Source organism: Dermochelys coriacea, chromosome 18 (genome assembly GCF_009764565.3).
Source record: "Dermochelys coriacea isolate rDerCor1 chromosome 18, rDerCor1.pri.v4, whole genome shotgun sequence".
NCBI lineage: Eukaryota > Metazoa > Chordata > Testudines > Dermochelyidae > Dermochelys > Dermochelys coriacea.
In genome coordinates, this window is record NC_050085.1 from 19,659,433 (window position 1) to 19,685,509 (window position 26,077).

The window sequence follows — 26,077 nt, forward strand, 5'->3', positions numbered from 1 at the left end:
GAATAATTAGGCCTGGGCTGAGCCACAATGTCTGAAGAAGTTTGGGATGGTTGGAGCTGTGCTTTTGGTTTGGATCAGTGCAAAGAAGGGAGCCAGCCGCAAAATTTGGTTCTGGATCGGAATATTTCCACACTCAAGGCTATTCAGTGCAAGGGATCTGGACTGGGCTCATTTCTAAAAGTATTTTTTAAAGCAACACAAGTTCTAATCAATACCTTGATCCCCCTAATCCCATGGATAGCTTGATCTAGCCTCCTCCTTGCTTTGACCCTTGGCAACAATGGTTCTGGATGCCAGCATCATAGCTCTTCTATTGGTAGAGAGATGGCTTGGAGAGTCAGCCTTAGAAACGTGAGCAGATGTGCCCTTTTCAGCCATCTCCCTGCCCCCAACCACCATCACCAAACAGAGTGAAGACAAAGTTTCTGCCAACAGCCTTGCTAATAGCTCCCTGTATCATGTTAAGGTCACTGCAAAAAGATTTCCTGGAGAGAGCCCAGCGAGGGAAGATGCCCATATGAACACTGGCGCTACGTAATAGGTCAGGAAAATAATGAAGGAAAAGATCTGCAATGAAAAGCTCAATTGTTGTGGGTACAATAACGCCCACATCAAATTCCATTGCAGTGCCATCCTCAAAGGCAAAGAAAATGCCCCTTATTACATCAGCTTGTGCCCACGGACAGCAGAGGCAAGACCCCAAGATTATCGATGTCAGTAACAAGTGATGGGGGGGAACTTCTAAAGATCCTGAAACTTGTATGCTGAGGTGACCCATGCTGGAAATGCTAATGCAAATGTCCCACATCTCGTCAGTGTAGGAACTGGAGTTTATCCTCAGATCTCCTTTCTCCCAGCCCTCAGCAAAATGAGAAGCATGGAGATTTGGGGTTTGTTTGGTTTTTTTTTAAAGGTTTAAGTTTTTTGAACAAAAAATTGCTCCTGATAAGTGTTGGGAACAAGTTTGGGGTGAAAATGCATCTCAGTTCTTATATAATGCAGGCCAATCAGCTCAGATATGAAGAAAGGCACAGAGAATGCTGAGAAACCAGTGACAGATGACTGTACTTGGAAAGTGTAACTGGGTTTTAGCATCTGAAGTGTTGCTATAGCAGTGTCCATTCCTGGATATTAAAGAGACAAGGTAGTGAGATCATAACTTTTATCGGACCAACTTCTGTTGGGGAGAAAAACAAGCTTCACAGAGCTCTTCCTCAGTGTTAGTGTGGTTTAGTGAGAGTCTCGCGATACAACAGTTATATAGACAGGAACAATGCTGTTTGGATGGCCCAGAAGGAAGGTATGGGGGGAAAAGGAGCAGAACCAAGGCTTGGAAATGAGTAGGGTTCCAAGCTTGTTTTTCATTTCTGGCAGGCACCTTGAAGCTCTAGTGACGCATGTCCCTGGATAAACAGGAATTAATCCTGCTGGACTGTAAGGTTCTCTCTTGGATTTAGAGTGAAACTGTAGTTAGATCAGTGCTTGTTTAAAGGGTGCACTCACACTAGACACTTGTACCCATTAGCCAGTAGCACTACTTCTTACTAGTGCTAGGCAACAGCCCTAGCACTGGAGTATCACGACATGGTGAGAAAACCCACTGTACCCAATCTGCAATAGTGACTGCACCATGGCCAGCACTAGCGTGGCTGTACTAGTGCTGGAAAAAGAGCCCATGACTTCCCAGCATGGGCAAGGCCTCAGCTGGTGCATAAAAGCCAAGGTGCTGCTGGGCAAAATGTGCCTCCATGTGCCTGCCTCGCTTCTGAGAGGGGAATTCGTCCCAGGCAGCCAGCTCATAGCTATATCACCGTGTGCCACTAGGGAGCGGTTTATCATTACATTTCAGTCTCTCCTTCTGCTCTGGAGAAGGCGTCTGAATTCTTCATTCGTGTGACACTCCAGGGAACCTCAGAATTTTCTCTTTGCCTCTTGCAATGATTATAAAATGACCCTGATGAGAGGCAGAGCCCCAGGGCAAGAGTGGCCTTTTAAGAAGGAAGAGGCTGTGCACCTGTGGCCGGTCAGTTAATTCCCAAAGGAGGCCTCAGAGAGGGCAGCTGGCGAGAGAGGGAGGGAATCAGACACACAGGTGTGGGCGAGAGCTGCCTGAGACTCAGGGAAGAGATCAGAAGCAACCAGGAAGAGCTGACAGGAGCTGCTTACGGGAGAGCGGTGGAAGATCCTGGAGAGAGCTGAGTTTGAATGGGAGCTGAAATAGGCCTGTTGGTGAGAACTGTTCAAAGCTGGGGACCCTGGCTGACCAGATGCCTTGGGCAATGGCCTCTGGGAAAAAGTGGAGGATCCACATTGCTTAGGGGAAGCTGAGTCTGGAAGTGAGAGGGCTGCTTGGGAGAGTGGATCCTGCTGAGCAGGAGCAGGACCCACAGGTAGGGAGGCCTGGAGGAGTGAAGCACTGCAGGGAACCTTCTGGGCAGAGACTGGAGTGAAGGGTGGGGGGACAGAGGGGAGAAGGGGACAAACCTGGGATTTGGTGATGATGTCCCTGGAGAGGGGAATGGAGACCCACTGTGTCTTGAGATGTTTGCTGTTAGAATTGGAGAATGATTTTCCTACAAAGCTTTTGAGGAATTGCTGCACTGGTGGGAAGGAATAAATTATGTCCAGAGATGGACTTTTATCAGAAACTGAGAAACTGTTCCTTCCTGGGTGGAAGAAAGGGGAAACTGAGGCAAGAGCCCCTGTCGTGGTACAGCCTACTGCTGGAGGGTACCCAGGCACAATCCATTATGACAGTCAGTTTATAAATATTTTGGGCCATCCACCAGGAGCCAGAAATATAAAATATAGCAACCTATGGAGGAGGGAGAGCACAGTCATTCAGCACACACCACAGAGACTGAGGGATCCAACAGTAGCAGAAAACTTGATTAATACCGACAACTCCCTTCCCCAGACAGGCTCACTGAGCCCTGCCAGCTCCCCACTTCATTTTTCACCATCCCTCCCCCACCCACTCCTCAGGCCCTCTTTGACTACCTGGCTCTACCTGGCCAATGAGGGGCTGATGCAGAGGGATGGAAAGTCCCCTCTTTCCCCAGCCCTGGCCTTTCCCTTACATCGCTGCAAAAATCTGCAGGGAAGATGCTTTGGATCGTGTGTGTCAGGAGACCCAAGAGGGATTAATGTGCACGCTGCACGGACAAGTTCCTGGGCACAGCCTGCGTGTTAATTCACTTTCCGGTATCCAAACCCCCTTTCAGATTATTCCTGTCCTAGCAGGGGAAGGGAGAGCTGGGCATGGGGCTGCCCGTGTTGAGCATACGGGCATGTAGCCACACTATTCCTGCAGCATCTCTGGTGGGGAGGAAGGCATTCTACTTATGTGTGCCTGTGTCTAGGTGCCTCCCAACCCTGTGCCTAATTGAGCACAGTTATCCAACAGGAAGGAGAGAGAGAGAGAGAGAGTGAGTGTGTGTGTGTGTGTTTTGCTAGCTCACACAGTGGGCCCTTTGACTAGCTCATGCTAAAATTAAAGCACATATAGCGGGCAGAGCCTTCTGGAAAGTGTTTGCATGTGGGACACTGCCGTGAGAAATTATTAAAAATTAGCTTCAAGGCCACCACGGGATCCCAAGCAGGAAATGTTAATGCCAGATTAATGTTTCATGGAATCAGTTCCTGACCACTCGTCCCCCTTAATCGTAGTTCCCTGAACCCCAGTTAACTGGTACCAGATAAGCCCAAATCCTGCATGAGGCTTTGCTAGTGCAGATCCCTGCATGTGCATTGAGTCCCATTGAAATCACTGGGGTCCACCTGGCCCCCAAATAAACCTTTTCTGCTTACTTATTTATCCACACTAACACGTTCTTAGGGTCTCATACTAGGATATTGGCTACCTTGAAATATACAAATTCAGCTCTTCTCAGCAAAAGGTTCTAGCCAGCAAAGCAGCTGCTCCATTAATCTAGCTGGGAGGCAACCCAGTGCACTCAACTTGCTGCTATTTCACCGTAATGAAGTGTTGGAAATAATGGCATGCCTCCAGCCCGGGTAGGAGCGTATTATACTATATGTGCCTGTGTGCACATGCACAGACATGTGACTGTAACGAGCCATTTGTCCTATTTTACTCCAGACTAAGAGCCTGAGCAGATAAACACAAAGAGTCCATGGGCCTACTCCCATGCTTCAGGTTAACTCGTCTATAAGGATCAAGGCCCCCAGGTAGGTTCACCAAGAACTTTATCCCACGCCCCGAGGAAACCAAGCATCTGTTCCACTGTAATGAAATTGGTCTGACGCCCTAAATACGCAGCACCTGTGGTCTCCTGAAATCTCTGCAATACAACCCTTGGAACAGCAGAGGGCGGCCTTACACAGCTCCCGCCTTCTGCCCCCGAATGTAGCCACAGGGCTCTGCCTTGAGGCGAAACTCACCGGACCCTGATACTCCCCTGCCCTGCGCCTAGCTTTGCCCTTCAGATCTGTGCAAAGCAGGGCCTCGCTGCACCCAGATGGGAATTCTCCATTCCTTCCTAGCAGTGCTAATGATTTACACTCACGAGCAGATGATGGCATTGCTGGGCACTGGGAATGGGGCTCATAGAGTACCCTACCCTACAGCTGCTAGTGAGGAGAGCAAACCTTGATTTAATATCACACACCATTGACATCTGAAGCCCGAAGACTGACCCAATTTTTAAATAGCCCAACCCAGGACAGAGCTGCTGCCTTTATGTCCACAAGGGGCAAGGCCGTGTCCTCCCCTGCACTCACAAGTGGCTTACCTCATTTTGCTGGAATTTCTTCCAAAATCATACTTTAAAAACAACTTGCTGAGCTTCTTTAGTGAGCTCTTTGCTCTTCAGCATGTTCTTGGGGCAAGGCAGGGCCTGACTTCAGTAACACTGCAGCCCTGTTGGGGAGGTAGACAGAGAAGGTAATGCTGGCGTAAGAGGCTTGTTATCTGGATACAGTACTGCCAAGGGTAAACTGTAGAGTAAACCCCAGCCACTCAAAAATCACAAGATTGGCTTAAAAATCATGAGGGTTTTTTTTGTAATCTATTTGGGGTCTGTCTTTGCCTTCTGGTTTCTGAGCTTTCAGGGCTTTTCACTTCACCTTTTCCGGCTTTTTTCAGCCACTGTTAGAGAGAGAGAGAGAGAGAGAGAGAGAGTTACTTTGGAGAGGGGGAAAAAAAACAACCCCAAACAAACCTAAAGCTGAGATTCTCTGGTGTCCAGCAGTGCCAACTACATTCACCAGCCTCCAGCTCTGCCAACCCCTCAGCCTCCATCTCCAGCTCATCTCCCTTTCGGTAGCACCCCGGGGGTCCAGTATTCTTGCCAGCAAGTTAAAGAAGTACGGGCTATGAATGGACTATAAGGTGGATAGAAAGCTGGCTAGATCGCCTGACTCAATGGGTAGTGATCAATGGCTCGATCTCTAGTTGGCAGGCAGCAACAAGCGCAGTGCCCTTGGGGTCGGTTTGGGGCCAGTTTTATTCAACATCTTCATTAATGATCCGGATGATGGGCTGGATGCACTTTCAGCAAGTTCGCAGATGTTTTAATCCGGCCCTTGAGCTCCAGCCAGGGAGCAGGGTCAGGGCCTTGCCCCACTCTTTGTGGCTCCCAGAAGCAGTGGCATGTCTGCTCTCCATCTCCTACACATAGGGACAGCCAAGGGGCTCCACATGCTGCCCCCATCCCACGTGTCACCCCGCAGCTCTCATTGGCCAGGAACCACAACCAATGGGAGCTACAGGGGTCTCCCTTGCAGACTGGGCAGTGTGTAAAGCCACCTGGCCAGGCCTCTGCATAAGAGCCAGAGAGGGGTCATACTACTGCTTGCGGTAAGTGCTGCCTGGAGTCTGCACCCCAACCCTGATCTCCCTCTGAACCCAGCCCAGAGCACCCTCCTGCACCCCCAACTCCTCCTCCCCAGAGCCCTGCCTGGAGCCCCCTCCCACACCCCGAACTCCTCATTTCTGGCCGCCCCTTGCATGAGCATGCATGGCCCGCCAGCCCACGTCCAGACCCGGCTGGGGCCCTCGGGCCGGAGCGTTTGCCCAGCGCGGGCTCGGACGGACCCCGGCTGCAGCGGGACCCCTGGCCAGGGCAATTCCAAGGCGCGGGCGGCCGGGCGGGCCGGGCAGGGGTGGGGCTCCGCGGGGCGGGCGCCTCTCGCCGCCTCCGTCCGTAGGCGGCAGCGCGGGGCCCGGGACACGCACCTGCCCGGCGGCGGGGCGGCGCTGGAGGCTCCCGGCCGCAGCTGAGTCCCGGGGGGGGGCTCCGGGCTCGCTCGCTGCACAGGTAGGAGGGGGGGGGGCGCTGGGGGCGCCTCTCTGCGGGGTCCGGCTTCCTCCGCCGCGGGGATCCCCCCCCCCGGGGCCGGCTGCAGATACCGAGCCGCGAACACGGGACCCCCCCTCCACGTGCTGCCCCGGCGCCTCTGCAGAGCGCCCCCCCCTTCTCCCGGGCTCTGGGGGGCCGGGCAGCCCGGGGCGGCGATGGCACCTTGGCTTCCTCCTGCTGGATGTTTGGGGCAAGACCCGCCAGCCAGCGCGGGGCTCGGCCGGGCTGGGAGCTCCGGCTCCCCTGCGGCTGAGCCGGGCCCCAGCGCTGCTTTGGGGAGAGGAGCCCCCCGCTGCTGCCTCGTGGCTGGGTGGCACGGAGCCGTGGGGCCCGCAGCTGGGTGCGGCTTGTTGGCAGGGCGGGGGAAGGGGCAGTTTGCCTTGGCACCCCCATTGCAGCGGGCCCCCAGGTCAAGTGGCATTGTGACCTGGCATGCAGCGGCTCCGCCCCGCTCGCTGATAGTGGGCCCAGCAGCCCCCCGGGCTGAACCCGAGTGCGGCTGGGACCCCGTGAAGTGAGAGTGGTTCTGTTGGGGGTACCGGGAGGGCAAACGCCGCTGGTGCCCCTGCCAGCGGATGGGGCATTGCAGTGGGACTCGGGAGGCCTGCATCTGATTCCTGGTTCTGCCACTGGTTTGCTGGGTGACCTTAGGCAAGTGCCTCAGTTTCCCCATCTCTAAAATGGAGATAATACTGACGTTTTAAAGGGAGATGTGGATGAAAAGTGCTCTCTAAGAGCGCGGGATTATGACTATTTTATCACTTCACCTTGTGGTTCATACACAGTATTTGCTCTGAGACACCTGAGTCATGGGCACTGAGAACGGGGATAGTGAGCTTTCATGGCAGCCTGACGGTGTAGCTGTTTGGGGTAGCTGATGACTAATGATCACCAGCAGTTCTCCCATGCTGTCATGTTTTGATTTGAGACTACTTGTGGTCTGCAGCAGTGCCACTTGTATTACCACTGCATCCCCACGTGAAGTCTCTGCATCAAACTTGAAAGCCTGTCCTTCCTTATTTGTAGCCACAAAACTGGGAGAGAGTGGGGGAATGGCTAGAAAACCACATGCTAAAATCTTTAGCATAGCTCTTTGGGTGTTTTTTATGGTTGTGTTTTTGTAGAGTGCATCAGCTCAGATTTTTGCAGAACTCTGCTCAGTAAAGGGTTTAACAATCTCCCATTCTCAGAGTGGCATGTTTCCTGACCTCTGGGAACAGCAGCATGGAGAGATGCAATGAGAGTCTATATTAAGGTGATAGTTTATTCTCTTGACTCCCTTCCTGGGACATCTACTGAGCTCTACTGGTGATGACTAATTTGAGAGAGCTTCAGTTAATTGTCCAGGATGCAGTGGGATTTGGTATCTAGCCATTTCAGCAGCATATATGGAATGGAAAGCCTGGCCTATACGTGGGTTTTTATACCAATAGAACTATTTTGGTTAGGAATGGGAGATCTATTTTTTCTAGAGAAGTTATACTGGTCCAACCTCTGTTATGAATACAGTTCTGTTGGTGTTATGCTCCCTTTCCTGTTTGGGAATAGCTATAATTGTGTGGCCATGCTCTTCTGACTCTCCTGGTAAAGTTGAAACAGTCCAGCTTGTGTGTAGACAAGCCCCAGGTGTGTCTCTGTGCTTTTTGTTGTTGTAAATACAAATGTTGCAACTTGTAGCTGGTGAGTTGTATCACTGACACTGCGCGTGCACTTGGGCAAATCCTCCAACATCTCTGTGCCTCACCACCCCATCTCTAAGATTGCTACTACAAGGCTTCCCCACACCTCAGGGATGTTGTGTGGCCAGTGAAACGCTGTTGGGGCATCAAGGAGCTCTAAGCTGTGAGTACAAACTGCTATTGGAGACTAATTCCTTCTGGTGTTAAGAGCCCAGTTATGTCTACAGAAGCCATTAAACAGATGCATATTGCAGAGCTGGGAGTCCCCCAAAGGCCAAGATGTTACTGCTACCACCACTGGGAACTGAAAGCGGAGTGGATGTGAGAGCTAGGTTAGTTGCTAACCCAGAGTTGGTGGGTGTGATTGATTTTCTTTAAAGAACTGCCCATCTCGCTTACCTGTTCCCAGCCCTCCAGAAGGGAGTGCTCCCATCCAGGGGTGGAGACTGGCTCTGCAAACCAAGCCCTGGAGAATGGGACAGACCTGGTTCCGACGGCTGTCCTGCAGGTGGGGGACACTTCCTCTGAATGTCTGGCCCTGCTCTCCCGGCTGGGATTGGTTTTGTAATGTTCCCTTTTCGCTGCCTCCACCCTGCCTTGCCAGTGGGGAGAGTGCAGAGCGTCCCCACTGTGAGGCTGCCCTTGCAGGGCCCACCCCATGTTTTGTTGTAGTGATGATGTAATAGACCTGGCTCTTTTGTTAGCATCTTCCCAGCAGAGGAGAATCCCAGGAGCACTATACAGGTAACGAGCTGTGTAGCCTCACAATACCCCTCAGTGTAGGTGTGGTGGGTAGAACACCCACTTTGCAGGTGGGCAAATAGAGGCACAGAGCACTTGAACAAAAGGCCCAATGTCACTCATGAGTAGAATTTAGGAGTCCTGGCATCCGGTGTGCTGCTGGAACAACGAGATTCACCGTCTCCTTGAGAATCGGCAAACTGCTCCTAACTGGAGGGCAGCTTTTCCGTAGAGCCTGTGCCTGGCTAATGGTCTCTTGCCCATCATGTTCTCCCTTGCACTGTGAAACCAAAAACTGTCTGTTGGGTTTGCATCCAAAATCAAATCTAAAAATACGCACTGAATAAATTGTTGCCCAGCCATTGGGAAATAAATCCCAGGAGCCAGCACGGCTGCTGAAACCAAGTAGGTCAGGGACTTTCTTGGAATGACAAAATAAACAAACAGACTGTCTGAAGGGGGGCAGGTTCCAGGGAGAGGAATCTGACATAGTTTCCCCTGCCTCAATTGCATTTATTAGACTTGTGTAATTGTTCTGTATTTAATTTCTGTGGCTGGTCAAGGCACGTTCAAAAGAGTCTTGCTTTGAGCATTGAAGCAAAATAAATGAAGAAATATATAAAAACCCTTTAAAGTGGGTTTTATGTATAATTAGTAGCAAGGCAAGACAGTACGAGGAGCTTTGTGACCTGGGTAGCACTGATCCGAATACTTAGGTGATCCTTCTCCTGGACTGAGAAATAATAGCATAAAGAAGAACTAAGCTATTCCCTCTTAATTCCCTAGTCAGGCCAATAGCTTCAAAGGGGACTAGTGATTTTGGATACCCAGCTAAGACACTGTAAAGGGGTCTGGATTTCAGAAAGGATAGAGCACTCTGCGGACTAGGTCCCTTTCAAGTGTCTCAGGCTGGGCACCCAAAATCACTAGTTTCTCTTGCAAATCTTCATCTTCGTCTCTTAAACTGTAAGCTCTTTGGGCAGGGATTGTCTCTGCTTTGTTATCCTGTACAGCTCCAAGCTCTTGGTTGGAATAAACCAACAAAAAGAGAGAATGCTTTTGTACCTTCCATTTGAGGATCTTGGAGCGCTTGCAAATAGTAGCGAATTAGGCTCCACAAAAGCCCCTGTAAGTTAAACTTGCAATAGCAACAATGAGACTTGTGCAAGAGGTAAGTTTAAAGCTGGTGCTGTTGATTCATCAGATGGAGCTACTGTTTGAGAGCCAGTATTGAGCCAGTGCTTAGAGTAATGTGAAATTACTCGGGTGACGTTGGACACAGTCTTCTGGATGAGATGGAAAACTGAGGTCTTGTATATGACCTGTGGTTAAGAATTGCATGCTATTTTGTGAAATAGCATGGAGGGCACCCCCAGTGTCCTTGCCAAAGTGTAATTGGGGTGATTATGAACTGCCATCTGAAAGGGCCCCTGCAGTTTCTGTTTTGTTGCTCCTGCTGCTTTTCAATTGAGAGGTGTCAGGGTTTCAGCCACAGGTATATAGATTGAATAGAGGACATTTAAGTTTGTGAAGTACTTGAAGCAAAAGATATTAGTCAAATGTGACTTCTTATTGATGGGAATAGTTGAGTGCAGAGTGGCAGCGTGGCGTGAGGCTCTAATTCATGTTGATGGGGTGCTGTGGGGACCCAGAATGGTAGTGGCTATGTAGGTGCAAAGCACTCCTCTGTTTGTTGCTATTTTAATTCAGCAATCTCTGGTACTGCAAAGCAAGCAAAAGCACCTGCCTCTACCTTCCACTGAACAAACTGTTCGGGGAGAGGCAGTCTCCCGGACAGATATCAATGACCTGTGAACTCGCAGCAGGTGTTCACTCCATTCCTAGTGTGACGTGGCACAGTCTGGACTAATTGCAGATAAAACAATTTCCCCAGCTGCAAAGGATTATAGCCCATCCAATGGTTAATGGCTGGGCCCAGGGGAGGATGTGGCAGGGCTAATTGCTGGCTCTTTTGTTAAACTGACCGTAGGGGTTGATAATTAGTAGAGTGGTGTCTCTGTATCTGCTGGGAGGTTATTGGCAATTGGATTTTTACAAGGGTTATGTTATTTTGCAACCAGTAATATCTGTAGTGTCTACTGATACAAGGGTGATCAAATCTCATGCTTCAGGACACAGCATATGCAAACATCAAATAAGACAAACCCATGAAATTGGCCTTTCATATGTGTCCAAATCCACCTGGAGGTTCTGGGGGCGTCTCATGTAGTGGAGCTAGCTGAGTGAGAAGCTGAATGTGGTATGTTGGGATTAGCATCTTTGAGACAAAGACTCACCCCCTGGCCCTCTCCGACAGAGGGCAGAGCTGAGCGACTTCAGAACTAGCTGCTGCCCAGAATGAAAACTCCCTGATCCCCCACCAGTGTCGGCTCGGCAATACTAGAAGGCATGTTTGAGTCTTTCCCTCTTAATTGCATTTTCCACAGAAGGGAATGTTGGGTAGAAATGGCATTAAGAGCCATGTTTTCTGAACAGCTCAGCTGGTCTGAGAAGAAGCTGGATCTAGTTTCTCCCTCCTTCCTGAGTGTCCACCCTCCAGCCTCCCTGAGCCTATGTAATATCTGCACACACAGCCGTTTTCAGGATGAGTGTCCCAGGCGGGAGAGGGGAAGGCTGTAGCCCAGCCCTGCAAGGTTGGGAAGAGCCCTTGCCCTGAATTAGGTTGGAGAGCCTGGTTCATTTCTTCAGTGCTTAGTGACTGGGTAAGAAAAGGGCCCACCTAATGGATCTGGTTAGTGGTAGCTGGTGGGTCAGTGTAATCGGACTTGAGCTAAGGTGCTCCTGAATGCATTCCTGTGCGATGATCCTGCAAACACATAGGCGTACGCTTAACGTCACACACACGAGGTGTCTCACTGACTTCAAAGGGACTGCTCATGTGAATAAGGCACGTACGTAAGTGTCTGCAGGCTGAGAACGTACCGAACGGGGCCGTGTCACTCCTTGTCGATTTCAAAGCAGGGGAGAGAGCTGGTTAAGGGACTGTTCTATAAAGCACATGCCGAAGCTCCTGGTCTAGGAACTGGTGTTAGAAGCTGCTGTGAAGTTGTACCTTGCACTGTGGGGAGTGAAACCTCTCTAGAGCCCTTCCAAATCCGTGCTTGCTCAGCTCAAGGAAAGCTCACTATGCTCTGCTGGGCTTTGTCTTTGTCTTCCTCGGTAGGAGCAGATCGTGGACCTTGCTTCTGAGTCATGAGAATCAAAGTGATGATAACTAGTAATACTAGAGGTGGTGAACATGGGGATGGCCAGAGGAGATCAGGTCTGTGGTCCATTTAGCCAAGTATCCTGTGTCTGGCAGTGGCCTGATCAGATGCTTCAGTGGAAGGTGTAAGAACCTCGCTGTAAGCAGATGTGGGGTAATCTGTTGCCCACAAAAGCTAAACCGAGATGCTGGATCCAAATGCCTCCAGACTTGCAGAGGTTCAGAAGCTGCTTTGAATCTGAATTTTGTAGCTGACTCTTGCCCCGGAATTGGGTCAGAGTCAAACTTCCTCTCTCCCATCCCTCAAACAAGGTAGGATCAGAACTCAGACCCTACCTCATGGCGTGGACCCATTTTTCTTATTATTTAGTGCTGCTGTTCCCAAATGTCCCTGTTTCTCCCCGAGAGGTGAAGTGACTTGCCAGATGTAACATGGTGACTCAGTGTCAGATTTGGGATTACAACTAAGGAGCTCTTGGTTCCGAGGTCTGTGCTCAGAACAGCAGAACCCACCTTTCTTTCCCGGAGCACCTCGGGAGAAGTGCAGTGGCTGTAGGTTGGCAAGTGTCCTATTTTGCCGTCTCTGTTAGGTGCCTTATTTCCACTGCTGTTAAAAAGGGCCCTTCTCTGCAGCACCGCCTGTGTCAATGAGTGGAGCATGACGGTTTTACTCTTCTCCCCCCGACAGGATGCTTGGCAGGACATTGGCCAGCGTGGGGCACGCATCCCTTGTCCAAGCAGATGAAAATGAGCAGCATCTCTCAATCAAACAGGCTTTTGTAGTCCGGGCTGACTTGTCTTTCTGCCAGTGCTTGTAAAGAAGAACATGTTTCAAGTCTTGGTCTGTGTTTCCTGTTCGATGGTGGTTGATGGGGAATGGCTCAGTGAGGGCTTGGTACAATGGGACCTCAGTATGGACAACTTGGAGCATGTTTTTCTGAAATCATGTAATGGGGAGAAAAGGGGTGTGAGTGTAAGTGCGTCAGTTGTGTTGCACATCACATTAGCATTTCTCTCCCAGAAAAGCAATATGCAGAGTGGGGTCTATGAGGTGACAGCTGCTTGCAAATGGGGTCACCCCAAACTTGTCAGTAAGGACTTTGCACCCTCATGTATGCTCTCTGCTCTGCACAGGGCACGTGCCTGGCTTTCCGAATGGCCCTAGAGACTTTGGAACCTCTGGGGGAGCTGAGGTGCGTTCTCTCTAGTGCAGCTATTGAATCATGGTGTGGATTCCTCAGAGAAAGCCCAGTGTGGCAGCAGAGGGCAAGTGTGCAGGAAGCAGAATAGAGAGCAATAAGTAAAGGACAAGTGCAGCAGGTGGTGGTTGCACCCTACTCATCTTCCTGTTCCCTGCTTGGAGCAAAGAACTGGAACTTGCTCTGCTGACATCAGCCCTAGAGCCAAACAAAGGAAGTGGCAAAGCTTTGAAACCCAGCCAGAGTTGCCAAATCTGTCTCTTTTTTCCCTGTAGCCAGGGTGTGTTCCTCTCCTTACCTCACCTTAGGGATGGGAGGAACTCCCCAGTGGTGGCCAGATTTGTGTTTGTATTTCTGTAGTGGCCTGGAGACTCATGCTAGGTGCTGTACAAACACATGAAAGATATAAAGGAACAGTAGATATTCTTTATCTGCCCCCCCCCCCCCATGGGCAGTAGACTGACTTTATCTCAGTACCAACCACCTGATCAGTGGCACCTTCACTTGTGTTGTCTTTCAAACCAAACCACCTCTTGTGATTGGGCCCACAGTTTTGCACCCGCTATGAATTAGCCAATTGGACTGGGGGGGGGAAATCATGAATGAATTGCAGGTGCTGTTATTTTGTGCCCGCATGTAGCTTTATCTGTGTTTACCCATCCCGAAGTGAGGGCTTGCACCTACTTTAATCTGTTAGAGTTCAGCCCCCAAGATGCCCTACCATAGGGAGATTATCAATAGAAGGGGGATCCCACGGTGCACAGCAGAGACCACATCGTGCTCTTTCAATGTTAATTGCTTTCATTAGCCAACCAAACACTGCAACCTGCTAAAGGAGAGAGACCAATACAGAATATTTGCATTACTCCCACCAAGCCTTATGGAAAAACCCTAAGAACCAATCTTCATCCTCTTCCTCACTAGTGATTATCATCCTGGCGTCTCCCCCCTCTCCGCCCCCCTGAACTCCCTTGAGTAACGCTCGCCGGCCAGGATACGACTTTTATAATGTGTTAACTGATGCTGCTGGCATTCAGACATTTTATGAAGGTTTTAACCCGTTCTCCTTATTTGAAATTCCATACCCCACTACTTTTGGGGTGCCTTGTTTTCATAGGCTAGCTTGTTTCCCTTGTACTTGTTAACGTTTACGTCACCTTGTCCGCATAACATTTCACCCCAGTTACCAATGGTCATCTTGCGGTGGCTGCTGCTCTCTCATAGACATTATTATCCAAGGTCAGCAGTTACTTTCAGAACATCAGCATATCACAAAACACAGATAAAAGTTCAGTAGGTTTATTACTAACTTAATTTATGCTAATTTATCCTAAGGCCTAATTTGGCTACGCTGTTTTGCAGGCCTGGGGCTCTGTGTTACAACATTAATTAATACTTGTAAGTCACCTCTATATCTTAAATATACCTAATACTTGATGTAGCCACAGATAAAAGGTAAGGGGAGACCTGGTACAAAATTCAAGCCCTGGAATTCCGGGTTGCTGTCCTATCTGGGTGGGAACGAGAGTCCCTTCCCCAGAGGCTTTCCTTTCCTTTGAACGATGCAGTATTAAAAGGTGGGGGACTTGGGGTGCTGCTGAGACTGCTGGATAGAACCTACGTGTAAAGGACGGTGTGCGGTGAAGTCCCTCCTTGTCCCCAGTCTCCTGGGGCTGTTTGGGGGCAGGAACTTGCCTCCTGTTGAGTGTTTAAGCAGAGGAAAGAGGAACCACACAATGGGCTGGACAATAACTGCCTGTATTTATTCAGAAGCTCACTGGGTATAATGGTGAATGGGATCTAACACGGGGAGGAAAAGGGGGACTTGAGATTTGTCTCTGGTTTTTCACAGAGAATGTTTTGATGGGAGAACAAACAGCTCCTTTATGGTCTTTGTTTTTGAAAGACTCCCCAGAGCTGCTGTGGGCTTCTTGGGTCCACGGTGGGGATTCACATTCTCTTACCTGCATGAGTACTGCAGCCCCCTCAGCTCCATGAGCCTGGGTTTCACTTGAGCCCATGATGCTGCCAGCTGACTGTTTGCAAGAGGTCTCCATTTCTTCTAGCAGAACTCAGCCACAGTCAGTTAGTGTGAGCCTGTCTGATGGCACTCAGGTAATATAGGCAGCTCTTGGTTCATTTTTGACTCATTGATTGCCTACGTGCTGGGCAAGGCTGTGCTACTTTCACTTCAGTTTCTTTTTTCATTTGTTAAACTTCTCTAGCTTAGCTGTTGCTTCCAGATTGCCTTGATGTTCACGACATACAGCTCGGGCATGGGAGACTGGGTTCTGTTCCCAGCCACCAGCAGGTCAGGTCACTTCACCTGTCTGGGTCTGTTTTCCCCTCCCACTTTTTGTCTTATTTCTTTTGTAGTCTGGGGCAGGGACAGTCTCTATCTGCATGTGTGTGCAGGGCCTAGCACGACAGGGTCAAAATCTCAGTTTGAGTTTCAAGGTGTAGTTGAAATCTAATAAATGAGATCATGTAATTTCTTCGGTGGTTTTTTCCCCCAGGTCTGCTGTTCTGTGTATTGATTGGTTTTTTTTTGTTTTTTTTGTTTTTTTTTTTTTTTTTTTTGCTGGATGTTTTTTAATTTCTCCCGTCACAAAAGTCCTAGGCTAGCTCGTGCTCTAGATTTCATTTTCCAGACTCTCCTATGCTAACGCAAAATGCTGCAAATGCTGGGGGAGATGTTTGTTCGGCTCTTCAAAAAAACAAACAAACCACAACTGAACAAACTAACCCCATCCAGTCCTGGCCCCCTGTGTTGGTCCTGGATCTCTTTCATTGACCCCTGTTCCTGGAAGAGGGGAGAGCTCCTTAAGCCTTGTGCCCTTTCTGTTCTCTCTGCAGGGTCTCTGGCTCCCCACCGCGCCAGCATGTCTCACAGGCATTCTGACAGCTCCGTGAGCGACAAGGCCCTTCTCCTGGAGCCCAAGTTCCATTCAGAGCTACGGATAGATGCAAACGTGACCCCTCCCTCTGGGAAACGCAGCTCCATGGCAGCACTAGACAGCACCATGTTCGCAGCCCAGCGCTCCCCGTCCCCCACTGAGCCCTGCCGCGTCGTCCTCAGCACAGAGAGCCCAGCCGCACTGAAGATGGGCACCCAGCAGCTGATCCCCAAAAGCTTGGCCGTGTCTACCAAATCCAAGACCCCCGCCCGCCACCAGAGCTTCGCCGTGGCCATGCCAAGTAAAGAGGCAGCTCGCTGCGACCCCAAGCGGATGTCAGCCCCCAGCATTTCCCTGGATGACCTGGACATCGAGATGGATTCTAGCGGGCTCAAGCGCAACCTACGGAACACGTCGTACCGGGCTGCCATGAAGGGGCTCGGGAATGCCGAGGAGCCTTCTAAGGGCGTCGCCACCCTAAAGCCAGTGTCGCAGGACATCAACGCACACCCAGCGCATAGCCCAGGGAGAACCAAGGTAGGCCCTGTTGTGTGCTTCCAGTCCCTCCTCCTGCTGGAGTGTCACCTGGGGTATGCCAGATCTTCCCTTGCCTGAACAAAAGGTTATTAAGAGTTGTAATATCTTAGCTTCTATGAGCCCTAGTCATGGAGCAGGAGCTCATGGTGCTAGGTGCTGTACAAACAAAGAACAAAAAGATGGTCCGGCCACCCAAGGAGCGTACACACTAGATAATAAACTCTACCTCTTCTACCACCACTCCTGGCCAGACTCCATCAGCTGAAGCGGCAGCTGCCTGGGTGTTCCTGGGGCCAAAGCTCAGACCAGAGCTTTGTTCTCATCTGTACAATTCAGCTGAACACTGTGGTGTCTCTGGTCACTCAGCCAGCAGGGACGGTGTGTCTCTTAGTTGAGCCATATATAGTCACCTCCCCTAATGGCTTGCTTCCAAATGCATGTGGAATTGTGTTGTGAAACCAGTTAATCAAGGTTTTGAAGCTCTGCCGTTCCCTCGATTGGTTCTAGTGCATCCATGGCTGGTGGTTAGTCACAAGTGTAATACTGGCTGGGGAAAAAGTGGCTGATCCTCGCCATCTGGGTGGCCTTCTGCTTTCCTTGGGTGTAGGTTGCTAGTGATCACCCTACTTGCGTGTTTGATGACTTGGACACACTTTTGAAGAGCAGCTGTAGACAGTGAGGAGATGTGCTGGAAGGACTGCAGGGCCCTTCTTTCTGCCTTAGCTCAGTGTCCAGACATGGTGCTCTTTCACAGTCTAACACAGCTGAGAGGGTCAGGGTCTGATTTCTATCCCCTTGCTTTCACACATGTGAAATTTGCGAAATTATCATAGACCATCCAGACGCTTCTGTCCCCTCCCCTCTCTCCCATTAGCAGATCCAATTTCTGTAACTTCACTCCCTGCAGATGGCATTAATTACTGCAGCTTGAACCCTAGGTATGGCCAGCAGGGGTTGAGAGGCCAAAGCACAATAAATAAACTAAGTCCCAGGCTTCCAGTGCATCTTCTGGGCTGTCTATGGCTATCCACAGCAGCCAGGTCGTTGTATGTACTTGCTTGAGATTAAATGAAATACACCATCAGAATTGCTGTGCCTTTCAGAATTAGGGTTTGGGAGGTGGGGTGGGGGGGAGGGTTTGAGATCAGTCCAGGTTAAGTTTTAGCAACTAAACTCACTTGGAAAGGTTGTGGGGCTCAGGGGGGGCAAGAACAGGCTTTGTCTAGCTGATGTAATGCGGTGACTAATCCTCTGGGAAGGACGAGATCCAGCTGTTTAACATCAGCTCATGTTCTGCCTGGCTCCTTTGTTCACTCACAGTTGCATCTAAGGCTCGTGGCTGGGGGTGGGAGGGAGCTGCTTGTTTTGAAGTGCTTTTCACAAATGTACAAGTAACAGCTGGTGGGGAATGGACTGAGTTTAGATAACTGTTTAGAACTGGTCGTTAAGCACAAAAGTGTATTTCAGCACATGGTATAGACATGCCCTGAAAGCACAGGTGAGTTGCAGCCTGACGCATGTTGGCAGTGCAGACAGTCCAGTCACAGAAATGAGTGAAGCTGCTCACGTGAGCCAGCTTAACCCTGTGCGTGTTTACAGGATCAGTTCTCAGACTTGCACCGGGCTCGGAGCTAGTGTTTGTAGAAGAGTGGCGTAATCCCAAAAACGAACGAAACAGGCACTACCACTGATTAACCACAGGTATCATTTGTGTACGTGCCGTGACAAGACGTAGAGAGGCTGCGTCCAGCTAAAAGAAATACTGAGATAACTTTAGGGCTGCTCTGACCCAAAACTAGGTAATGCAAGATGAAAGCTGAGTCACTCACTTTTTTTTTTTTTTTTTTTTTTTTTTTATTAAAAGCAACCAAATCTGCAAGCAAGACCAATGGAATTCACATGTTTTTCCTGACAGACAAGGATGGTATTGACTAGGTTACTAGCTGGTTAGGTAACTTCCTTTTTTAAGGAACTAAATTTAAAAAAAACCAACACAAACTCCACGAGATTGAGAGAACACCTCGGTTCTATCCCCAGCCCTGCCACCGATTTGCTGTGTCACCCTGAGTAAGTCACTTAGCCCAATATTTTCAAAGCTGGCCCCTGACTTTTTTTTTTTTAAATATGCTCCCATTCTGGATAACTCCGCTTAGGTCCACTGGACTGGATTTCCAGAGATCAGAATTGGGGGGGGAACTCTGCCAAAGGCAAAGGAGACACCCTGGCATGAAAGGAGAATCAAGCCCCTTATTTTTGGTACAGAGTAGAGTTTCTCTTTCTAGCTTGTGATGTAGGTAAGTTGAGGCATCTTCTGGGTATCTTCCCATAGTAAAAATCGTTCGGCCCCTCCTTGTCATTGATGCCCCTCTATGGCTGTCCACTTATGACCTGATGGGACTTTATGTAAGTAAAGGGTTCTGCCATGAGAAACGTCTATACTTAAAGAAAGCACCCTTTCTCTCCACACACATGACCTAATTAGATAACTTTGCTACAGAGCTCAGCGTCTGTTTGCATTTCATCCAGACACCAACTGGGATTTTCCTCTTGCCGGTTTATAGTCCTCCAGGTGAGGACAAAGGGGGTGGGAAATAGAACTGCTCTGTCAGGAAGCCATCCGAGACTGATAACGGGCTGGCTGTTCACTTCTGCTAATGGCCAAAAGTTGATACCACTTAAGAGCACTTACCTGACCTGTGGGGAAAGGAGTGGAGTGTGGCAGAGGTCTAGAGATGGAACCGACTTTTGCTCAACTAGTGCATCCCCTCCCCTGTCAGCGCAGAATTACTCCCTGTTGGACACTTACCGGTGTCGTATCTACTCCAGAGTTGGCAGCTTGCATGGGATGTCTGAAGACTGAACTCCCTGGGGTGTGTCCCTCCAGGTCTGGGTTGGGGACGTTGAGGGGGAGGGAAACAGCATGTGTATGCGGAGATTGCACAGACAGTTGGCTTAGTTGATGGATAAAGGGCGGACCCAGGGCTGTCAATAGAGCATCTCCTGCTCCCTGTAAAATGAACCTGAAGAAATCAGACTCCAGCAATGGCTTGTTATTCCAGAGCTGTCAGAATGAGGTTCGACTTTGTCTACCCATGTCTCTTATTGACTCTTTCCTGTCACTCTTGCAGAGAACGCTCGGGAGGAAGCGGATGCAGAGACACGGGGGCTCCTTTAAGGATGGTGAGTTGTTTTGCACCCCCACTGTTCCCAAACTCCTTGGTGTTGCTGGCATCACCCTTCTCTCTCATGGCACTGTTCCCACAGCTGGGCGTCGGGGAGGGTAAGTGAATGTCTCCCAGCTGAGAGGTGCCTCCTGTCATCACAGCCATGGGGAGATGCCCTCTTGGATCAGCCTGAGAGAACAGCCAGGGTGAGCATTCCCTGTGGGAATGAGCCATGCAAACAAGCCTGCCCAGCGGATGGGGCTCGCTACTCCTGGGTTCGAAACAGGAAGGGTTGACCCAAGCAGTGATCGTATCAAATCAATGAACGTTCACGCTTGAGGGATTGGGGGAGTGTAACAACCAAGGTGTGTGCACCAGCCTCCCGTGTGACTGCATCATCTGACTGTCGTCCTGCTTGTCCACCTCATCCCCTTCCTCTGCTCTTGCCTTTAACCGTTGACCTAGACTGCAAGCTGGCCTGGGCAGGGAACATGCCTTTCTTTATTCAGCAGAGTGCTAGGAATCACAGTGGCACTCTGGAAATAATTAAATTACTTGGTGCAGAATCTCATCTGAGACGGCATTGAGCTTGTGTTCAGTGGTCCTGAGCATTATTCTGAAAGAGGCTTGCCCTGAGCCCACACCATGCAGCCAGGCACTCCTGAGCGCTATTGCCATGTTTGACATTATCCACCTCTGGCCCAGGACAAGCTACTGGCCCCCTCTGCCTTGATTGCCCCACCTGTAAAATGGACTCCACAACATTGCCCTTCCTGCTGAGGGTGATGTGAGGATTAACTACCTCCGTGGTGCGCGCTCTCTCTCTCTCTCTCTCTCTCTCTCTCTCTCTGTCTGGTATGTTTACGAAGAGCTGAGACCCCAGCTGCTGCTTGTGCTCCTGACCCTGTTTCCTGGGAGCAGGACCTGTCTATTGCAGTGTGTCCTGCCTGGATTTCCCCTCAGCTCCAGCTCTGCACATAGCAGTTGTAGGCCTGTAATTGTAAAAACTCTCCCCTTGTATGTTTTCTCTAAGTGCCTTGAGGCTCCTGATTTGCCAGAGAGGCCCCCTGACCTGGCCATGTTACATTCAGCACTTGCATCTCATCCCTCTCCCCGGCACTCTCCCTTGCCCCTGTGCCACATCCCAGCCTGGCCATGGATCCTGCCCCAGCTGAGGAGAGCCTGCTCCTGGGGGCCTTCCGGAGGCTGTCAAATGCAGGGTCCCTGTGGTCTCTCCCTTCCCTTGTGGAAAGGGCTGTGGGGGAGGTGGGCTCTGGGTGGAAGGGGAACGATTTCTCAGAGTCCATGTGTAATTTCCTGGCTCGTGTCCTCTCTCGAGAGCCCCGGCTCTATCAGGAGATCCGTGAGAGAGGGCTGAACTCCATCAACCATGAGTCAGACGATGACTTGCTGGAGGAGGACTCCGTTCTGGAGGAGCATTCCGCTCCTGCCACAATCGTGGTGAAAAGCTATCGCCCCGCCCAGGTGACCTGGAGCCAGCTACCTGAGGTAGGGAGCAGGAGCCCTGCCTCGCACTCTGCCACTTCGTCCTGTCCTTGAATCCTCCCTGTGGCGTGCCAGAGGGAGCCCGCTGCTGCTGCTCCCACTAACTCCAGGCAAAGTACCAGAGGGATTTCTAGTCCTGGACTCTGGTTTTCCTTCTCTTTCAATATCCCATGGTGTGTGCCCCTGCTGCCGGAGGGGCTGGGGCAAGCAGGGCTGCGTAGATGGTGTGGGCTTGTACTAATGTGTAGAAAGGAGCTTGATCCGTTGCGCAGAAGAGCAAGATGTATCTGGGTTGAAGGTTGCTGTTTTCTCTCCTTGAACCAGACTTGGAGCTCACTGCATGCAAACCTCCCTAGGGGCTGAGGAGGTTTTATGAGCACTTCTTTTAAATTTGGCTCAGAGCTGTCTTTGAGTCTGTGTAAATCTTGCTAAGCCAGGAAATGGATGTGACCCACAGGGGTAGTGGCTGCTTTTTTTTCAACCAAACTAAATGGGGTTTTAACACCACGAGACTGGGGACTTGAGAGTCAGTGTTCCTGACTGTCCCTGGCTTGCTCTGTCAACATGGGCAAGTGCCCGAGTACACCCAGCTGTAGGATGGGGCGGCTGCCTCAGGGTGTGGCTGGCAGGAGGAAAGGTGACTGTTCATAAACCTTCACAGAGAAGGAGCTCATTGCGGGTCAAAGGGTTTAGTAAAGAAAAATCTCTTTCACTTTCCTTGCCAAAGCAGATGAGATCCATATTGGCGTCTAATTGGCTATCAGCCCAGGTCCCTGGGCTGTCATTCCAGATAGACATCAGAATCCAATGTGTGTGTGTGTGTGTATCCATCCGTCCCAAAAGCTTCCTAAACTCATTTATTTGATAGAGGAATCACATCAGGAGAAAAACAAATGCCTTTTTCACTTCCCAATAATAGTAAAGGCTGCTATAGGAGAGTATAAATCTTTATGAAAATCAGGATTCGTTGTTCGCCTGGACTAGAATATGGACCTCCAAGGGTCACTGCCTCCCATGCCACAGGTCTGTTTTCATGGTTTGGTTATTCACCGCCCATTCCCATCCCAGTACAATTATTAAACTTCTCAAGAGGTGCCTCCCAAGAGAGTCACTTGTAAGACCCAAAAAGAAAAGGAGTACTTGTGGCACCTTAGAGACTTACACATTTATTAGAGCATAAGCTTTCGTGAGCTACAGCTCACTTCATCAGATGCATTTGGTGGAAAAAACAGAGGAGAGATTTACACACACACACACACACACACACACACACACACACACACACTCACACACACAGAGAACATGAAACAATGGGTTTATCATACACACTGTAAGGAGAGTGATCACTTAAGATAAGCCATCACCAGCAGCAGGGGGGGGGAAAGGAGGAAAACCTTTCATGGTGACAAGCAAGGTAGGCTAATTCCAGCAGTTAACAAGAATATCAGAGGAACAGTGGGGGGTGGGGGGGAGAAATACCATGGGGAAATAGTTTTACTTTGTGATATTCTTGTTAACTGCTGGAATTAGCCTACCTTGCTTGTCACCATGAAAGGTTTTCCTCCTTTCCCCCCCCCTGCTGCTGGTGATGGCTTATCTTAAGTGATCACTCTCCTTACAGTGTGTATGATAAACCCATTGTTTCATGTTCTCTGTGTGTGTGTGTATGAATCTCTCCTCTGTTTTTTCCACCAAATGCATCCGATGAAGTGAGCTGTAGCTCACGAAAGCTTATGCTCTAATAAATGTGTTAGTCTCTAAGGTGCCACAAGTACTCCTTTTCTTTTTTGCGAATACAGACTAACACGGCTGCTACTCTGAAACTTGTAAGACCCAGTAATGAAGTTTAACACCTGAAAGCTGTCCCGCAGGCCAGTTTAGCAACTGCTAGTACCTGCTTCAGTGTTTGCTCTGGCTGAGAGTGTTGTGGAAATAGTGACCTGATAACTCTCAAACCAAAACATTCTACTCTACCATAGCACCCTGCAAGGTTGGGGTAGCTGTATCTCATGCTCCCGATGCAATCAGATTATTTGCAAGAGTCAGGAAGAATCTGTCCCGGGATATAGTTTTTCCACCGTTGACCACATGCATTGGGAATTATTTTAATCCTCCTTTGAATCATCCGTTGTTCGCTGCTGGAGGCAAAGTGCCAGGTTGGGTGTTTGACCTGCTATGTCGGCTCTTACATCCTTAGACCACAGAATGCAGGAGGCTGGGGAGAGCCCCTGCCGGATGCCTTGGGCAATGGTGCACCATCGGTGATATCTTTCCCGGGCTGCATGTGGGACTCTGTATTTGGTGCTGGGAGCAGTACAGCCCTTCACACTCAGCGTGATTTTTCTCTGTCGTTCAGGTGCAGGAAGCAGGCATCCTAGAAAAAATAACCCCAGAGGAACGCAAAAGGCAAGAGGTGAGAGAAGCTGTTATGAATACATGAGGGCTCCGTCAGTCACCTGGGGTTAGGTTAATGGGAGCCTTGTCCTAGGAGAGACTTCTCGGGTGCACTAGTGGGTGCATTAGTGAACCTACTGCTGGTGACCATTGCTATGTTTCAAACATCAATGACTGAGGTCTTCTGGCCTCTCCATGGAATGACACTGTGGCAGTGTAAGTTTCTCTAGCCTCTTACAGTCCTGCATGGGCCATCATGTTGCTTCACTCATTCACGTTGTCTGTGGGATGATTGAGGCTCAGATGTTTCAGTCCTCATGGGTATATTGTTGTTTTTCCCCCTGTGCCCCCTTGATCAGGCGATCTTTGAGATTATCACCTCTGAATACTCCTACCTGCACAGCCTGGGTATCCTGGTGTGTCACTTCATGAAATCCGAAGAGCTGAAGGAGACAATGACCCAGACTGAGCACCATCACCTCTTCTCCAACATCGGCGAGATCCTGAGCATCAGCAAAAGGTAAATCTTGGAGGGGAGCGCATGGGGAAAATCTACCCAGTAGTGGTGCCTATCGGGGTGCTGGAGAGGGGAAGAAGGAAACGCGCACACACCCAGTTTTTGCAGTTGCTTAAAGTTCCATAGGCCCTGTGGGGGCCTGACCCCAACCACTTTTAAGCAGTCGTCCTGTACTAAATCAGTACAGCTGCTGCTGGAGCGGTCTAGTGTTGCTCTGACTGCTTAGTCCCAACACCACTGAACCTTGGCCTGGCTGCCCCTCTGTACAGATGGAGGGCAGCTGGGCCAAGTGGTGTTACAACCTGGCTCACCTATACCTGTCTGCTCCTGTACACTGGAGCGCCAGGGAGTCTAAGAACTCAACTCCTGGTGGCAGCAGCTCATGCACTGTATGGGTAAGAGAGAGGGGAGGCTTCCTGGCCAAGAGAGACCTGGGGTCCCTGTTGGTGGGGAGTGCAGGGATCAGAATTTGCCCCATCCTCCAAGAAATAGCTGAATTGGCACCAGGACTTTTCGCAGATGTTAAGACCAGAGGGGGCCATTATGTTCATCCAGTCTGACCTGCATTGCCCAGGCCAGAGACCCTCACCCTGTGATTCCTGCATCCAGCCCATAACTTCTGCTTAGCTGCGGCTTATGCTTTAGAAAAGCATCACGTCTTGAATTAAAGACCCTGTGTGATCGGGAATTCCCTGTGTCCCCTGGTTGGCTGTCCTCCCTATTTAAATACGATTCATTTTGTTGAAGGAACAACCGGGGGGCGCCGCTGGGCAAGCCATAGGTCTGCGTGTAATCTGTTGTTGTTAGCAAATGTACCATTTACCCTCCTGCCTCCCCTTCCCCTCTGCTAAGCCCCTGTGCCACGGTGCTGAGCCCACCTGACTGGCATACCGGGGAGCTAGCGCTGTATGTTCATGTGGCTAGTTCTCTGTGCAGACAGGGACGAGCACATGGTCCTTTCCTCGAACTAGGCAGTCCAAGGCCTCCTGGTGCTGCTGCTCTGCACTGCCGGGTGGTCTGGTGAAGTTCACGTGCTTGGGTAGGGAGGTCCTTCTGATAAAGCTGCACTCGAACCTGCGTAGACTCCACTGGGCTCCCTTGACTGGTTTCAAATTCTCATCCTTGTATCCTAGAAGAGCCTTGTTGTAAGTTGTAAAAGTAAATTGAGTGGGGTGTCTTCTCCCTTCGTGTCTCTGGCCCAGTGACGCAGGTGTAGGTGAGTCTCATGGCAAAGCCCTGGGCGAGTTTAGACGTGACGTTGGCTGGTAGAGCAGAGGCTGCCTGGGAGCCTTCCGACAAGCTGCTGCGTGTTCTGCCTCAGCTTGCTAAGGGGCTGCTGAAAGCGAAACGGCTACATCTGTAACCCACCAGGGCAGGCTTGGCCTCGGCCCTCGAGGAGGAGATGAACCTTTCCGGCCTTGCACTGAACCTAAAGCTTGTCGGCTGTCAGCGAGCTGGGCTGTGTGAAAAACGAACAAAGGCAAGCACGGGCCAAAGACTTGACAAGGCCTGGGAGCTTGTGTTGGGGGCGTTCCAGGGGCTCGCGACCTGCAGCAGATGGGTGCTCTGTGAATGTCTGACTTACAGCTTGCCCTGTGAGAGAGCAGGGTCGGAACTGGCCTGGAGAGGGTTTTGGCAGGGAGGGAGCAATAAAACTACTCCTAAAACAACTGACATGAAGAATCTGTTGTGGGGGGAGGGATATGCACAGGACTGAGAACCAGGAACTCTGGAGCACTAATCCCAACTCTGCCACTGGTTTGCTCTGGGACATTAGGTGAGTCACTTAATTGCTGTGTGCCTTGGGGTCCCCTTCAGTGAAAGGAGTCGGGGGGGCTGATTCCTTTGGCCCTTGGGAGGGGAGAGTACCTGTATCATAAGCAATATTGCTATG

General features: G+C 50.3%; 1 protein-coding gene across 3 annotated transcripts in view; it reads left to right on the top strand.

Moving 5' to 3' along the window:
- Nucleotides 1–5,664: 5,664 nt before the first annotated feature.
- ARHGEF16 (Rho guanine nucleotide exchange factor 16) overlaps nt 5,665–26,077 on the top strand; it is a 38,173-nt gene continuing 17,760 nt past the window's right edge. Inside the window, exons 1-6 of one of the 3 annotated variants that reach the window (XM_038376885.2) lie at nt 5,665–5,821; nt 16,025–16,602; nt 19,731–19,782; nt 21,106–21,275; nt 23,629–23,685; nt 24,026–24,186. In XM_038376885.2, the coding sequence (XP_038232813.1) occupies nt 16,051–16,602; nt 19,731–19,782; nt 21,106–21,275; nt 23,629–23,685; nt 24,026–24,186 (992 nt within the window). In that variant the 5' untranslated portion in view covers nt 5,665–5,821; nt 16,025–16,050. Of the gene's footprint in view, nt 5,822–6,137; nt 6,282–16,024; nt 16,603–19,730; nt 19,783–21,105; nt 21,276–23,628; nt 23,686–24,025; nt 24,187–26,077 lie in introns of those variants that run through there. The other 2 variants (XM_043499842.1, XM_043499843.1) reach the window with 2 other exon arrangements.